General features: G+C 49.3%; 1 protein-coding gene across 7 annotated transcripts in view; it reads left to right on the plus strand.

The window, feature by feature from the left end:
* The window catches only part of ITPR2 (inositol 1,4,5-trisphosphate receptor type 2), a 387,592-nt gene that overhangs the window by 59,503 nt on the left and 312,318 nt on the right, over positions 1–15,771 (plus strand). For 6 of the 7 annotated variants that reach the window (XM_082240062.1, XM_082240063.1, XM_082240060.1 and 3 more), the window contains exons 5-9: positions 814–972; positions 5,454–5,552; positions 6,723–6,806; positions 14,390–14,536; positions 14,660–14,755. In XM_082240062.1, coding sequence (XP_082096188.1) covers positions 814–972; positions 5,454–5,552; positions 6,723–6,806; positions 14,390–14,536; positions 14,660–14,755 — 585 coding nt within the window. Of the gene's footprint in view, positions 1–813; positions 973–2,836; positions 2,887–5,453; positions 5,553–6,722; positions 6,807–14,389; positions 14,537–14,659; positions 14,756–15,771 lie in introns of those variants that run through there. The other variant, XM_082240064.1, reaches the window with a different exon arrangement.

The raw sequence follows: 15,771 nt of genomic DNA on the forward strand, positions 1-15,771 counted from the left end.
TGTTTTAGAGGGGGGAGAACAAGAAAAAAAAAATCTCCCCTCTCTGCCCAGCGCCCCTTCAGCGAAGCGGCAGGAGGCGCTGCGCAGAAAGGGGGAGAATTTCCCCCCTCTTGTTTTCCCCCTCTAAAACAAGGTGCCGTTTAAGGTGCGTTCAGGCGGCTACCTTGGAAGCCTGGAGAGCGAGAGGGGTTGGTGCGCACCGACCCCTCTCGCTCTCCAGGCTTCAGGTTCCTTTCGACCTACTCTTTGGGGCTGGCGGGGGGAAGCCCACCACCAGCCCCAAAGAGCAGGTCGGGGAGCAGCGGAAAGGCCATAGTCGTGCGTCACCTCTCCAGCTGGGAGAGGGTCATGGGCATCTTGTTTTATGCTTGCTGAATAACATGTCGCCTTCAGCCATGCTCCCATGTTGGATTGTTTTGAGCTCATGTTTTGATAATTGAAATTATTCCCAGTTACAATGATTTGCCAATGAGCAGGTTGTTAAACCCACTTGAAATATGTTAAAACATTGTGCTTTTTCAGACTGTCAAAAGTAATTTCATGTGTAAGTTTAATTTCTCTCAAAAAATATGTTTGCCCTACTAACTGTGATATCACGGCTATAAATCTGGCCTACATATCTTGTGACCTCCTGAGCTGAATGCTTGCACGGTTGCCAGCCAGGTGTTTGACAATCCCTCTGTGTGGTTCTTGGCTGGCTACAACAAGCATTAATCCTTTGGTGTAAGGGAGGCCTCATTGTGGGTTGAGTTGTGGCCAAAGTCTTTATCCAGAACACATGTATACATTCATTTGTTTTATTATTATTTACAGCTACTTCACATAAAAAGCAACAAATACCTTACAGTGAATAAGAGACTGCCAGCCCTATTGGAGAAGAATGCTATGCGGGTCTCTCTGGATGCTGCTGGGAATGAGGGGTCCTGGTTTTACATCCAGCCCTTTTGGAAACTGAGGAGTGAAGGTGACAATGTAAGTGAATGAAATATGTTTCTGGGAATTGCTGGAATAGGCACTGTTACCACCTCCCCATCTTTCTAGGACTAGATGTCTTTGTATGACCCTTGCTGTGCAGCGCTTGTTGCTCTGCTCCATAATGCAATGTGCTTAAATCTTGATGCAGTGCATCTTGGGACATTATTCTAAAAGGTGGTTTGGGACAGAAATCATATTCAAGGGAACTGAGCAAGTAAGAAGGGGAGACCTAATAGGCTATTAACACCTGAAGAGCTCTGCAGCATCAGACCACAGGCCTATCTCATGCAGCATTTTGTTCTCACAAAGCCCATCCAGATGCCTTTGAGAAGTTGCAAGGAGGTCATGAGTGCAACAGTACTTCCCTTGCTTGTGATTTCCAGCAACTGGTATATGAAGGCATGCTGCCTCTGAAAGTTGAGGGAGAGCACAGCCTTTGTTTAATTTGCTAGGTAACCAGCCCTCTTGCCATCTACAGTTCCCTTTTAACTTGTCCTAGGTGTATTTATTTACCGTATTTTGCGCCCCATAGGACGCACCGGCCCATAAGGCGCACCTAGTTTTTTGGGGGGGAAATAAAGGAAAAAAAATTATTTCCCCCCCCAAGCTTCCCCCGACCCCAGCCCCCAGAACAGGCTGCTCTGCGCAAGCCGTGGGAGCCCTCCCGTGGCTTGCGCAGAGCTACCCGAAGCCCCACGTGACTGCTGAGCGCTCCGGGGCTTCAGGATAAGAGGCAGCTCTGCGCAAGCCGTGGGAGCCCTCCCGCGGATTGCGCAGAGCTACCTGAAGCCCCGGCGCGACTGCTGAGCATGCCGGGGCTTTGGGATAAGAGGCAGCTCTGCGCAAGCTGGGGGAGGGCTCCCGCGGCTTGCGTGGAGTTTCCTGAAGCCTGGAGAGTGAGAGGGGTCGGTGCTCACCAACCCCTCTCGCTCTCCAGGCTTCAGCGAAAGCCTGCATTCGCCCCATAGGACGCACACAGATTTCCCCTTCATTTTTGGAGGGGGAAAAGTGTGTTCTATAGGGCGAAAAATACGGTACTTGCTAGGTTCTGTACTGCCCAATGGCCATAGAGCTCTGGGTGGCTTACAGTAATGGTTGAAATCATAAAATCGAAGAATGCACCAGATCTACAGCAAAATAAAATGGCACAATATAAAACTAGTGATGGTTAGCAGCAGTAAAAAGATCTAAGAAGCACTAAAATGTTGCTAAAACACCTGAGAGAATAAAGACCTCATCACCTGCTGTGGATAAAGCCAGTAGGCACTAGGCAGACCTTTCTGGGAAGCCATTCTGTGGCTGTGGTGTCACCCCTGAAAATACTGTCTTTAGGCAGCAGCAGTGATAATGGGTGAGGAAAGGAAAAGCCCTTTGTGGCCAGATAGCAGCTACCCCTGGCTAGATTCAGTCACAGGGTTAGTAGTTACTGACTTCAGACATGGAACCAATTATTTCACTAACATGGAAGTGGTTTTTTTTAATAAAAAATATTATTATGCTTGATTTCTACTTTCAGTGAATTTTAAATTATTGATTCAATTCTGCAGGTTTGTTTTCTCTGACCTTACATGGCTGTAAGTAATGTTTTTCTGCAGCATGGCATGCAAGGACACTTTGCATTAAGTAAAAAAGGGCATCACGTTCTTATTGGAGACGTTCTGGCTTTAAAAAATATATAACAAATAATATGTGTTTATTTCTATCTTTGTTTAAAAAAATGCCAGGAAAAAATAGTGACTCCAAACCAGTATTTCTGGCTTTACTTAGGGTTGGCAATTAACTGGTCAAATATTGTTAGATAATAGTCTTTCAAATGTTAATAAAATTATGCTAATTAAAAAACCCAACTACTTGCTTCTAGAAAAGACAACAAGATGCCATCCCTCCTTGAGGCTTTATAGAGCTATGCAGGTATGGTGAGGACTTCTGACCTTGCCATAATGATTATGGCCTTCCTATGTTTGCTTGGTGCCTTCTCCTAAACCCTTTCCTTATCCTGCTCGGTGATGTCTTTGTAATCTCTCACTCTGTAGGTCCTAAGGGGTTTAGGTGGAATAAAACTTGCAAACAGTTAAGGGAACTTTTGTCATTCTAACTAAAGAAAAATTCTTCACAGTAATTGCCCGCAAAGAGCTCAATAAATAATTTGTCTAATAAATGAACAGTGCGGCATTCTTCCTTGAGTGCAAGAGAAAATTAGAAATTTCCTGCTTACAAACCTTGTTGCCAGCCTGTCCAAACTTTTTTTTAATCCACAAAGGTGCTTCAGAGTTGTTTCTTTTCAAATTCCATTAGTACCAAAGTGGCGGAACAACCACAGCAAATGGCTTATTTGTAATGCAGCTTGAATGACATAACCCTTATCCAAGGTGATTAATTAGCTGCCCACTGGAATAAGCTTCCATTTGCGTCCATTGAGCTCTGCACTGAATGATTCTACCCTAATGAGCGTCCCATCTCCAATTTCTGGCACTCATGCAGTATGGCTTAACTAGGAGGAGAAAGAGCAGAAACTCTCCAGAGAGAGATTAAAGTTGCAGGACAATGTGAGCGTCAAAGTACTAGGAAGCAAGGAGCCTTCAATATTGTTTGTTGAGTGACCCCATGATTTAATAAAAGCTAATGGGTCACTCATCTACATAAGTATTCTTGAAAATATTTGACCGTCCTCAAGCTGTAACCAACCAGTTGCCAGAATTTAGTCAGCTGATCTGCATCTTTACGCCAGTTCTACTGGAGCTACATAAATTATGAATTTTGCTTTCTGTCAAAATGTTGGCAAATGGGTTAAGGAGCAAAGACATTTGTGCATGTGTTGCAAAGAAAGCATGGATCGTGTTCACCATTCATATCAGTCACTTTGTGGTTCTAGCTTGTGTGTATAATTGTTCTGTATGATGGAATGTACACTGAATTGTTGTGGACTTTGCCATCACTTGTATGTAATTAGATCAGATCTTGTAAAATCTTACTCCACTGCATCTTAAGATATTTCTCGTCTTCCCGCATAGAAATTCATACAATGCAAATGATCTCTTTGTTTTTAGGTGGGAGGCAGTTTGAGAGGCCAAGTATCCAAGAACCAATTGTATATAATACCATACCAGCAAATGGATATAGCTAGCAATGGAACTATCAATCTGTTTACCTTATTTTGGACATTCATTTTTCTGTTTTTCAGCTGACAATGTCTCACATCAGTCAATAAAGGTTTAAAAGCAATGAAACACTATAATCAAAACAAATAGAGCAGATGAGTGCCAGACTAGATTTAACACATTTTTAGAGTGCAATTATTAAAATGTACAGAATTCACTGTAGCGTATGTTGTGAGCACCTTGGGAGTGTTAGTCCTGAAAGGCAGCACATGTCTGCTGAAAGCAAAGCAACAGTCTAAAAATGTGAAGAATGAGAAAAACCTGGGCAAATGAGATTGGTTAGGAAATCACAGAAATCTGTGGTAAAAGAGGCAGTCCAGATCACTAGAAATCAACAGAATTTTTCCACGGATTTTAATGTGATTGTATTTCTGTAGTGCTCCCCCCCCAAAAAAAATGACTTAAGAATCTGGGGGGAGCTGTCATAATGTGGAATGTTCTGGATCACACTAGTAAAAAGTTGCCTTTGCAGGAACCCCCACTCCGCATAGAAGTTTGTGTGTGTGTTTTTAATCCTTATATGATTTTAATATATGGCCATTTTTCACAGTAACAGATTGTCATTTATTTATAAACTTTAAAAATATATTAGCTATTTTAATTTCCAGAGATAATATATTCTCCCAAATTAATTCTATATATGCTTCTCCAGGAATAAGTCCTGTTGAACTCAGTGGGCCTTACTTCTGTGTAGGCACATATTAGATTGTACTGTTAACTTTTTGTTCAATTTGTTCAGATGTATTACGTAATCTTGGATGTGAAATTGTTTTTATACATACATTAATTTATTCTGTTTTAGATATGTTTTTATTGTTGTTTTTAGATGTTTCATAGGAGGTGACTCATAAATTAAAGGAAATAAATAAATAACGAAAGGGCCAACCACTCAATTTGCAACGCTCATTCCAGAAAAAAACAAATTAATAACCTTTCCAACATGATGACCTTCATGTTCCACAGCTTGCTCACTCTTTCTTAAAATTCCCAGGACATTTATTTATTTGGAAAACTGAAAGCTGAGATTTCATAGTTTATCTAAGGGCTGCCAGAGGCAAAGGAGGACTGGGCTCCTGTACCTTTAACAGGGAATTTCAGCCAAGTTGAGCTTTTGTAGAAAGATACAGGAACCTTTTGATAAAGGTACAGGAAGTCTGCGCTCTTTTGCATCTGGCCACCCTGCAGTTAGCTATTATACCAAGCCTATGAATGGGGTCTCACTTTAAATAGGAGGAAAAGGAGAAGGAACTAAAATAATCATCCGTGTGAAAGGAAATTGAATTACGATATATAACTCCTTTTCCAACTTCTATCCTCCAGATTGTTGTAGGGGACAAAGTTGTACTGATGCCGGTCAATGCAGGGCAGCCTCTTCATGCCAGCAACATAGAACTTCTGGATAACCCTGGGTGCAAAGAGGTGAGTTTGACAGAGGCCCGTGGTTCTGGTATGTAGAGTTAGGGTGTGGGATCAGTAGCATAGAATCATAGAATCATAGAATCATAGAGTTGGAAGAGACCACAAGGGCCATCGAGTCCAACCCCCTGCCAAGCAGGAAACACCATCAGAGCACTCCTGACATATGGTTGTCAAGCCTCTGCTTAAAGACCTCCAAAGTAGGAGACTCCACTGAGAGGAAACTACAACTTGGTGGCAACTATAGAAACTACAACTTGGCAGACTGAGAGGAAACTACAACTTGGTGGCAACTATAGGCAGAATTAAGAGACTGACGTAGAGTTGCTCCATGCAAAAGAAGTTAGAGATTCTGCACCTTTAATAGTTGTACAGAAGAGGATATTTTAGGAGGCCATGGTAACTACACCTCTCGTGTGCCATTGCTGCTTCCTGCCACTCAACAACTCTGTGCTGTTTTTATTTACTAATGCTGCTAGGAGGTGAATGTTTTCTTCTTTTTAACATGTACCAGAGCACTGGCATTCTAAAAATCAGATGAAAGTGTACGACTTACTAGGTAATAGAGATAGTGGCTGCATCCCCCCCCCCCAAATGTGCATTCTGTCCCAGGTGTGTCTAGGTGGCCGCCGTCTCCTATTGTTTGTTCTCAACAATTGGTATTCAAAGGTAAACTGCCTTTACATGTTGAGACTTTGGTTAGCTATCTGATACTTACCTATTTATTTGCATATTGTGTTTTGCACCCCAACCTTTCATCCTGGAACTCAGGATGTGTACATGGAGTTCCCCAGCTATCTCTCATTTAGATACTGATCACATGCAAGCCTCTTTAGCTTCAACCAGGTTCCTGAATAATGTGCCTCCAGACCATGTTCTCTTATCCTCTGTGAGCTTGACTATTACTTTTTCCTTTTCCTTTTTAACAGCAACCTAGACAAGTGGTCATGCCAACAAAGTTTCATGTATTTACAGATAATTGTTTAATTCCAGATTTTGGGGGGGCAGTGGGGTGTCAGTGGCATAATATAATTGAGATTGTCTTGAAAACAATAGCTATCATAGTAGACGTTGGCAAGCACGAGCCTTGTCAGATTGTAATGCTCCAGAAGTATTAGTGTCTGGGCCTTCTGCAACATAACCTATAGTTGTTATCTGTGCATTTGACTACAGGTAAATGCGGTCAACTGCAATACCAGCTGGAAGATAACCTTATTCATGAAATACAGTTGCTATAGAGAAGATGTACTCAAAGGTGTAAGTATGAATGAGAAAAATATTGATATTTTTGAAATGGTGTCAGGGGTTCAGGAGCAGAGACGCAGAGAAGGGAGGAAGCAGAGAGCGAGGGGGAGGAATCCGAAGGGAAAATGAGTGATGATGACGACCCGAGATCTCCAAGCCTAAGCAGTGAGTCAGAGGACTCCCAAAAGGGAGCCCCAGTGAGCAGAGCAAGGGGGGGATCCGGGGGGACACCCCAGGAGGAAGGGAACAGAGGAGATTCAGAGAGCAGCAGCTGGAAGTCGGGACCCACGCTCATAACTGAGGGCGGCAGCAGCTGGAAGTCGGGACCCACGCTCAAGACTGAGAGCAGCAGGGAGGAAGGTAGCCAGGCATCGGGTTCCGGAGGCTGTCAGCAGGAGGGAGGGCACGAGTCAGGGGTGGTCACGCCCTCCTCAGAGAGCGAGGCAACGGTTAAGAGGAAAGTAGAGAGTTGGGCGCGCGCGCCAAGTTCAAATGCAGCGGAAGCTGGAGCAGTAAGCAGCCCGGAGAGTGAGCCAGGTCCTAAAGCCCGCCGCAAGGAGGCAGAAGGATCAGGGGGGTCAGCGTCAGAGGAGAGTAGAAGGGAGGAGGCCCAGGGGGGCAGAAGGACCCAGAGACGTAGGGAGAGGCGAAGGAGGTGGAGCAAGGCTAGGGTATTAAGCTGGTGTGCAAGAGGCGGGGACTCAGACGGGTCTTCGCCGACCTAGGGCAGAAGGTGTAGAGCTGCACGCTGCAGTTCGGAAATGAAACCTGTAACCTAATAAAGACTCTTATAAAGTGAACGCTGGCGGACTTGGTCCTATGTGAGCTGGGACTGGGTGGCAGCTCTGACAGTAAGACCCGTCTCTATAAAAGCGTCGGACACCTGATATCTCGCAGCGGAGAGAGAGGCAGCTGGAGGAGGGGATCGGTGTTTGGGAGCAAGCTCACGACGTTTAGCAGAGATGACGGAAGCAGAGAAAGTTGCAGCGCTGCAACAGGCAGTTACCCAATTGAACGCGGAGGTACTGGCATCCAAGAAGAGGGAGGAGGATGCGGCAGCCGCCTACAGAGATCTCCACGCCAGGTTTGAAGCATGGGTTAAACACGGGCAGCCAGGACCCAGACCGGAGGGGGTTGGGTTGGCACGGAGAGCAGGAGGGCTTGTGGCTCACTTCAATGGGAATTTACAACAGTACCCCAATTTTCGAGCAGACGTAATGTGCGCACTGCAACTGCTGGCAAAAGACTTTAGAGATGAGGAAGAGAAAGTGGGGTTCATACTATCCCATTTGCATGGGGATGCTAAAGCGTGGCTACGCAATTTGTGGAGGGATAAAGATCCGGCGCTTCAGAATGCAGATGCCTTTATCAAAGCGATGGATGCGTGTTTTTTGTCTACTATTGATGTGGATCTTGCCCGACGGGAGATTCATGGACTGAAACAAGGGAGGGCAAGCGTCCGGCAGTACCACGCCCGCTTTTTTGCGCTGGTCAGTGCCTTAGAGTGGGACCGGGATTCGCCCCCTGTCAGAGACCTGTTCTGGGAGGGTCTAAGCTCAGCGGTCAAGGATGAAATTGCAAGGGGGGAGAGGCCCCGAAGCACGCAGGAGGTGGTCCAAAGGGCGCTGACTGTGGGGGTGAGGCTGGAAGAACGTCCCTGGTGCAGAGATGAAGGACGTGGAGGGCGCGAAGCAACGAGAAGTTTCTCTTTCGTTCCAAGAGAAGCAGCGCGTGCGCAATCCACACCTCCGCCAGGAGGGGGAGGGGAACCGATGGAGGTTGGAGGTGCAAGGGCTCAGTCAGCAGCCAGAGCCCAAGCACCGGCAGCAGTGAAAGCGAAGCCTCCTAGAGGGAACAGGAAGTGTTACATCTGCGAGGATCCAGGCCATTTGGCGAAAGAGTGTCCCCGGAGGCTCCACAAGCACACTGCAGCCTCGGCAATGGTGACTGCAGCAACGCAGCAAGGAGAACCACAGCAGGGAAACGACGATGTCTGGCTGGAGACAGAGGCACTGGGGCCCAGCCAGACGCATCAGTGAAGCAGTCCCCAGCGATCTTGCAACCCACGGACCCCCTCCCACCCAAACCAGTAGTGCAGCTCACAGCATCTCTCCAGCTACCCGATGGCGTCACTATCGAAGTGCCGCTTTCTGTGGATTCTGGAAGCAACGCGGACTTTATAGCGCAGGATTTTGTGGAGCAGCACGCTATACAGCTACTGCCTGCCACTCTGCCCCTGCAAGTCGTCACAGTGGATGGCAGAGAGTTGCTAGGGGGGCAGGTGGTGAAGCAAACGCCACCGATGGTGATGCGCCTTGGCAACCACAGGGAAGTCATCAGTTTTAATGTCACCCAACTGTCGGACACGCCCATTGTGTTGGGCATGAGTTGGCTGGACAGGCACAGTCCGACACTGGCTTGGTACCAGAGACAGCTGATCTTCGGCTCCTCTTATTGCGCAGAACACTGCATCCTGCCCAGACAGGAGGGAGAGGAGGAGGAATCACAACTGCAGTTGGGAACGTTGCAAGCAGTCCCCCACAAATACGCGGACTTTTTGGAGGTCTTCTGCGAGAAAGAGGCTGACAAGCTACCACCGCACAGGCAATATGACTGCAAGATTGACCTCCTACCAGGGGCGACGCTGCCGAAAGGGAAGCTGTATTCCATGTCTGAGGACGAATTACAGGAACTCAAACAGTTCATAGATCACAATTTGCAGCGCGGTTTCATCCGGGAGTCCAGGGCAGTAGGGGGCAGTCCTGTTTTCTTCGTGAAGAAGAAGGACACGCCCCAGAAAAGACTGGTGGTGGATTTTCGCCTCTTAAACAAGATGACCAAGCCTTCTGATTTCCCCATGCCCAGGATTGACGACCTGCTAGCGACGGTGCGCAAGGGACGCGTGTTCACCAAGTTGGACCTGCGAGGTGCGTACAATCTCATCCGCATGAGGGAGGGCGATGAGTGGAAGACAGCCATGTTCACGCCTCTGGGCACCTACGAATACAGAGTGATGCCGTTTGGATTGCAAAACGGTTCTCACTGTTTCCAAGCTTTCATGCATCATGTGTTGGCGGGACTCCTTTACAAGAAGTGCGTCTGCTTTCTGGATGACATCCTGATATTCTCAGACTCGCAGCAAGCCCATGACCAAGATGTTCGGGAGGTGCTGAAGAGGCTGCAGCAGCATAGACTGTACGCCAAACTGGAGAAGTGCCAGTTCGACACGACGGAGGTGGATTTCTTGGGTTACAAGTTGTCGGACAAGGGGCTAGCCATGGACAGCGCCAAGGTTCGTGCGGTGTTGGATTGGAAGAGCCCGCGCAATCGGAAGGAGGTCCAGCGGTTTGTCGGCTTCGCCAACTTCTATCGCAAGTTTATCAAGGGGTTCGCGATGCAGACGGCGGCCATTACGGACACGCTAAGCTCCAAGAAAAAGAAATTCATCTGGACGGAGCAGGCGGAGCAGTCCTTTCAGGCACTCAAGCGTCTCTTCGCGTCGGAAGAGCAACTGCTGCATATCGACCCCAGCAAACCGATGCGGGTAGAGACAGACGCGTCCGATAGAGCAGTGGGAGCTGTCCTGCTGCAAAGGGACCCACAGGGGGTCTGGAGGCCGGGAGCGTTCTACTCCAGAAAGCTCAGCAAGTCGGAGCAGAACTACACCATCTGGGACAGGGAGTTGCTGGCCATTCATGCAGCTTTCAAGGCGTGGAGGCACTTCCTGATCGGCGCCAAGCACACGGTGCAGGTCTGCACGGATCACAAGAGTCTGGAGCACTGGCGCACGGCTCAGTTCCTGAACCAGAGGCAGATACGTTGGGCGGAGTTCTTTGCTGACTTCAATTTCCGAATAGAGTACGTCCCAGGCGACACCAACGTCATGGCGGATGCACTGTCCCGCAAACCGCAATACCTCGAAGAGGCGAAGCCAGCGGCAGCCATGCACATCTTCGCGCCAACAGCGTGGGCGTGCGCTTCAGCCACAGTAGACCTGGATGCGGTGCGGCGGGCGTTGCAGGACGACTCCTTCGCGCGGGCGAAGATGGCAGAGGTGCACAAGGGCACGGCGAAGGGCGACGAGTTCCAGATACGAGACGGCTTGCTCTTACGTAAAGGGGCCATCTACGTGCCGGGAGACGAACTTCGCGCCAGGGTACTGCAGCAGCTGCACGACGCACCCACGGCCGGGCACTTTGGCACGGAAAAAACGGTGGAATTAGTCGCAAGGGACTTTTGGTGGCCCAGACTGAGAGGGGAAGTCGCGGACTACGTTGCGAGGTGCGACACCTGCCAGAGGGCCAAACCGGTGCACAAACCACCGGCGGGACTGCTGGAACCGCTGCAAACGCCGTTTGAACCGTGGGAGAGAGTGGCCCTGGACTTTGTTACGGATCTACCCAGCTCGAGAGGCAAGACAGCTGTACTAGTGGTGGTGGACTTGTTCACCAAGATGGCACATTTCATTCCGTGTGCGAAGGTGGCCACGGCGGAACAAACCGCCAAACTGTTCATAGATCACGTGTTCAAAGTGCATGGTCTGCCGCGGTCTATCCTGTCCGACCGCGGGCGCCAGTTCGTCTCGAATTTCTGGCAGAAGCTGATGAGTTTTCTAAATGTCAAGGTCGATCTGGCATCAGCAAGACACCCGCAGACCAACGGGCAAGCAGAGAGGGTCAATGCCATCATGCAGCAGTACCTGAGATGCTATGCCAATCAACAACCTGCGACCTGGGTGGATTACCTGCCGCTCGCCGAGTTCGCTTACAACAACACGAAGCACGTGTCCACAGGGGTGACGCCGTTCTTCGCCAACAATGGGAGGAATCCCAGAACCTTCCCGGGACGGGAGAGAGTGGGGGACGGAGAACCACAGACGGCGGACGCGTTCGCGTCAGAGTTGCAGGCGGTACACGATCAACTCAGACGGCAGCTGGAGCTAGCTAAGCACGCCTACAAGGTGCAAGCTGACAAGCACAGGCGGGTTGGCGAAGAGATCCAAGTGGGAGACTGGGTCTGGTTGGCAGCCCACGCAGTGCCGACCAGGTCACTAGCCAAGAAGAAGTTGGGGCACAAGCAAATTGGTCCGTACCAAGTCGAAGCACAGATCAACCCGGTAGCCTTCCGACTGGCGCTGCCGGAGGGTTCCAGAATGCATCCGGTGTTCCACAGGTCGGTGCTCACTCCCTACAAGGCACCTCACAGATTCCAGGAGCCAGGGACGGCACCGAGTCCGTTCCGGGAGCGGACGGAGACGCGAGGGGTGACGCAGCAAGACCCCATCAACGAGGTCACGGAGATTTTGGACTCCAGATGGGGAGAAGAGGGAGTCGAATACCTCCTAGCCAGAGAGGGCACCCGGGCCAGCGCCAATAGCTGGGTGCCAGACTACGCTTTGGAGGAACCCCTGCTCAAGGACGAGTTTCATGCCCTTTTCCCACACAGACCCATGCCAGCGAGCTTCTTCGACGACTGGCTGTTCATGCCCACACTTTCTTCCAGCACGTTCCATGGATTCGACTCGGACGGGGAACCCGCACTGAGCACCCGTTCCCCAGAAGGATCGCCGGCGGGTTCGGCGTCAGACACCTCGTATTGGTGGGACGATCGACCGGAGGAGCAATGGCGCCGGAAGTGGCTGGAGATGCCAGGTCGAGCGACCGACGCAGAGACTGACATGGACGTGTTCGGGGAGGACCTTGGGTTCGAGCACGGCGGTACAGAGATGGAAGCAGAACAGGTCAACGTCGGCGACCGCGAGGAGGAAGACTCGGAGGTCTTCAGTTGGCGGCCAACCACGGGGAGCGAACTGTATCCGGCATTCCCTCCCGTGATGATGGAGCACCCAGCACCCGCACCTGAAAGCGGGGAGGGGGGAAGGGGGGGCTTCGAGGGGGGGATGGATGTCAGGGGTTCAGGAGCAGAGACGCAGAGAAGGGAGGAAGCAGAGAGCGAGGGGGAGGAATCCGAAGGGAAAATGAGTGATGATGACGACCCGAGATCTCCAAGCCTAAGCAGTGAGTCAGAGGACTCCCAAAAGGGAGCCCCAGTGAGCAGAGCAAGGGGGGGATCCGGGGGGACACCCCAGGAGGAAGGGAACAGAGGAGATTCAGAGAGCAGCAGCTGGAAGTCGGGACCCACGCTCATAACTGAGGGCGGCAGCAGCTGGAAGTCGGGACCCACGCTCAAGACTGAGAGCAGCAGGGAGGAAGGTAGCCAGGCATCGGGTTCCGGAGGCTGTCAGCAGGAGGGAGGGCACGAGTCAGGGGTGGTCACGCCCTCCTCAGAGAGCGAGGCAACGGTTAAGAGGAAAGTAGAGAGTTGGGCGCGCGCGCCAAGTTCAAATGCAGCGGAAGCTGGAGCAGTAAGCAGCCCGGAGAGTGAGCCAGGTCCTAAAGCCCGCCGCAAGGAGGCAGAAGGATCAGGGGGGTCAGCGTCAGAGGAGAGTAGAAGGGAGGAGGCCCAGGGGGGCAGAAGGACCCAGAGACGTAGGGAGAGGCGAAGGAGGTGGAGCAAGGCTAGGGTATTAAGCTGGTGTGCAAGAGGCGGGGACTCAGACGGGTCTTCGCCGACCTAGGGCAGAAGGTGTAGAGCTGCACGCTGCAGTTCGGAAATGAAACCTGTAACCTAATAAAGACTCTTATAAAGTGAACGCTGGCGGACTTGGTCCTATGTGAGCTGGGACTGGGTGGCAGCTCTGACAAATGGTAATACTGGGTTTGTTTGTTTGTTTGCTTTTTGTACATGAGCAAGAGACCACAAATCATGTAGTTTGAAATTGGTTTTAAATAGAATAAAAATGCACCTGTTCCATATTATCCATTGTTTTCTTTTGTTCATTAGCCATGAAGAGTGATTATTTCGTTGCATGAGCAGCTAACCTGCTGGTACAGAGCTGCAACAATAGCCTTCCACTAGCAGTGTTGCTGCTTTGTAGTAGGAAAGGGAGGGAGAAGGTGGTAGTGAAGTTGGGGCTATGTGGGCACACGACCATAAGAACAGGATTTGGCTCCGCCAGTGCATCGGCACAACCCCAAATTCTCCTGGTACACAGCAGCAGCACTGCTTCACCAGGCAAGCTGCTTGTGTTTCATTGCAAAGTATGTGAGCAAACTGCATCCATCTCCTCTCCCCCCTTTAATGAATTGTTATTATTTCTAAACTGCCCTTCATCCCAGAATCACAGGGCAGTTTCAATGTAAAAAGACAAAAATATACAACATAGTAACAAATAAAAGCAATTCCACCCCAACAGTTTAAAATGGCATATATTGTTTAAATTAAATTAAATTGCCAAAGGCCTGGTAGAAGAATATTTTTGCCTGGTGTCGAAAGATATGTAATGAAGGCACCAGGTGAGCCTTTGTGGGGAGAGCATTCCACAAGTGGAGGAGCCACCGCAGTAAAGGCCTGTTCTTGTGTTGCTGCCCTCCAACTATAATGTTTGACTATAATGAAGGGAAGACCTTGGTTTCAAATACATCACGGACACCTTAATCATTATATAAATTGTATAGACACTTGAATCTAACAGAGAAGTATTCTTGCTACGATAACTTTGGCAAAGCTTCACTTTTGTGTTTGTGTTTCTTCAGGGAGATGTTGTCAGATTGTTCCACGCGGAACAGGAGAAGTTTCTGACCTGTGATGAGTATCAGAAGAAGCAACATATCTTCCTTCGCACAACACTGCGTCAGTCAGCCACTTCTGCAACTAGTTCTAAAGCTCTGTGGGAAATAGAGGTACTGTGTGATGCTTCTGATGTTTTCCCTAGCTTGGATTCAGAGAGTTCATAATATTACCTCCTAAAGGGTAGTGTCCACGCATTCTCTTTATGTGATAGATCTCATGCACTACTTCTGCAGGTGGTGCATCATGATCCATGTCGTGGAGGAGCAGGGCAATGGAACAGCCTATTCAGATTTAAACATCTAGCGACTGGAAACTACTTGGCTGCAGAGGTAAGAGTCACAGACAGCTGAATGTGGTAGAGGGTGAATAACTGGGGTTGACTAAACAGGGCAGAGCCTTTGCTCTTTTGGAATTGTCACTGGGCCAGGTTGTATGCTGTTCTGAGAGCATGGATGCTGCTGGAAAGCCAGACTGCGCAGGCACACCTGTGTAATGGGCTGTCTGCCTGATTTAGACTGGAAATAACCATGTTGTTGTTGGGCAGTTTCTTCATGGTTACTGCCACCCTTAGTTATCCAGGGAGCCCCTCTTCTAAGCAACCCATTGAGTGACTGAGGCAGCCATGCAGCTTGGTTTCTGAAGGGCAGCTCTGCCACCTGGGTGCGACTCTGTGAAGAGAGTGAGACTGTCCTGCTTCTTCAGCTGCAAACGTCTAATCTTGAAAGTGCCTCAGGAGGACATGGTGGCTCTTCTCCCCACCTCTTCTGTGGAGGGGAAACTGTGGAGAAATGCCACAGCTATACAAACATCAACTCCATTGTCATGGTGCATTTCATGAGTTATCAAAGGATGATTCGAGGATCAGGACCACATAGGAGAAAGTGACAGAATGGATAGCTCAGTTGGTTAGAGTGTGGTGCTGATAACACCAAGATTGCAGGTTTCATCCCCTTGTGGGACAGCTGCAGATTCCTGGATTGCAGGGGCTGGACCTCAGGGTTCTTTCCACTTCTGCAATACTATGAGATTGCTTCTGTGAGATTGCTTGCTGCTTTCCCTTCAGTATGATGGTTTAGTTTTAGGCTCAGTGTGCCCTGAGAGCCCCTAAACCCTCATATTCACCAGGGGCTGGTTCTGGTAATTCCTTGATTCCTCCAGGAAAAAGTCCAGAACTCTCATCACTTACCAAGTATTATGTTTGTTCGGCCTTTTAGTTACAGAGCCCCTTACAGTTCTGTCTCTCTCTTCAGGGAGTTCACTTGGCTTATCAATTACTCGCCTTGCAGTCCCTCTTCAATGTTGCTTCTAGTATGCTACAGTGTCCTGCAGTCTTTAACCTTTGAGG

Source organism: Podarcis vaucheri (assembly GCF_965113315.1).
Source record: "Podarcis vaucheri genome assembly, chromosome: 10".
Taxonomy (NCBI): domain Eukaryota; kingdom Metazoa; phylum Chordata; class Lepidosauria; order Squamata; family Lacertidae; genus Podarcis; species Podarcis vaucheri.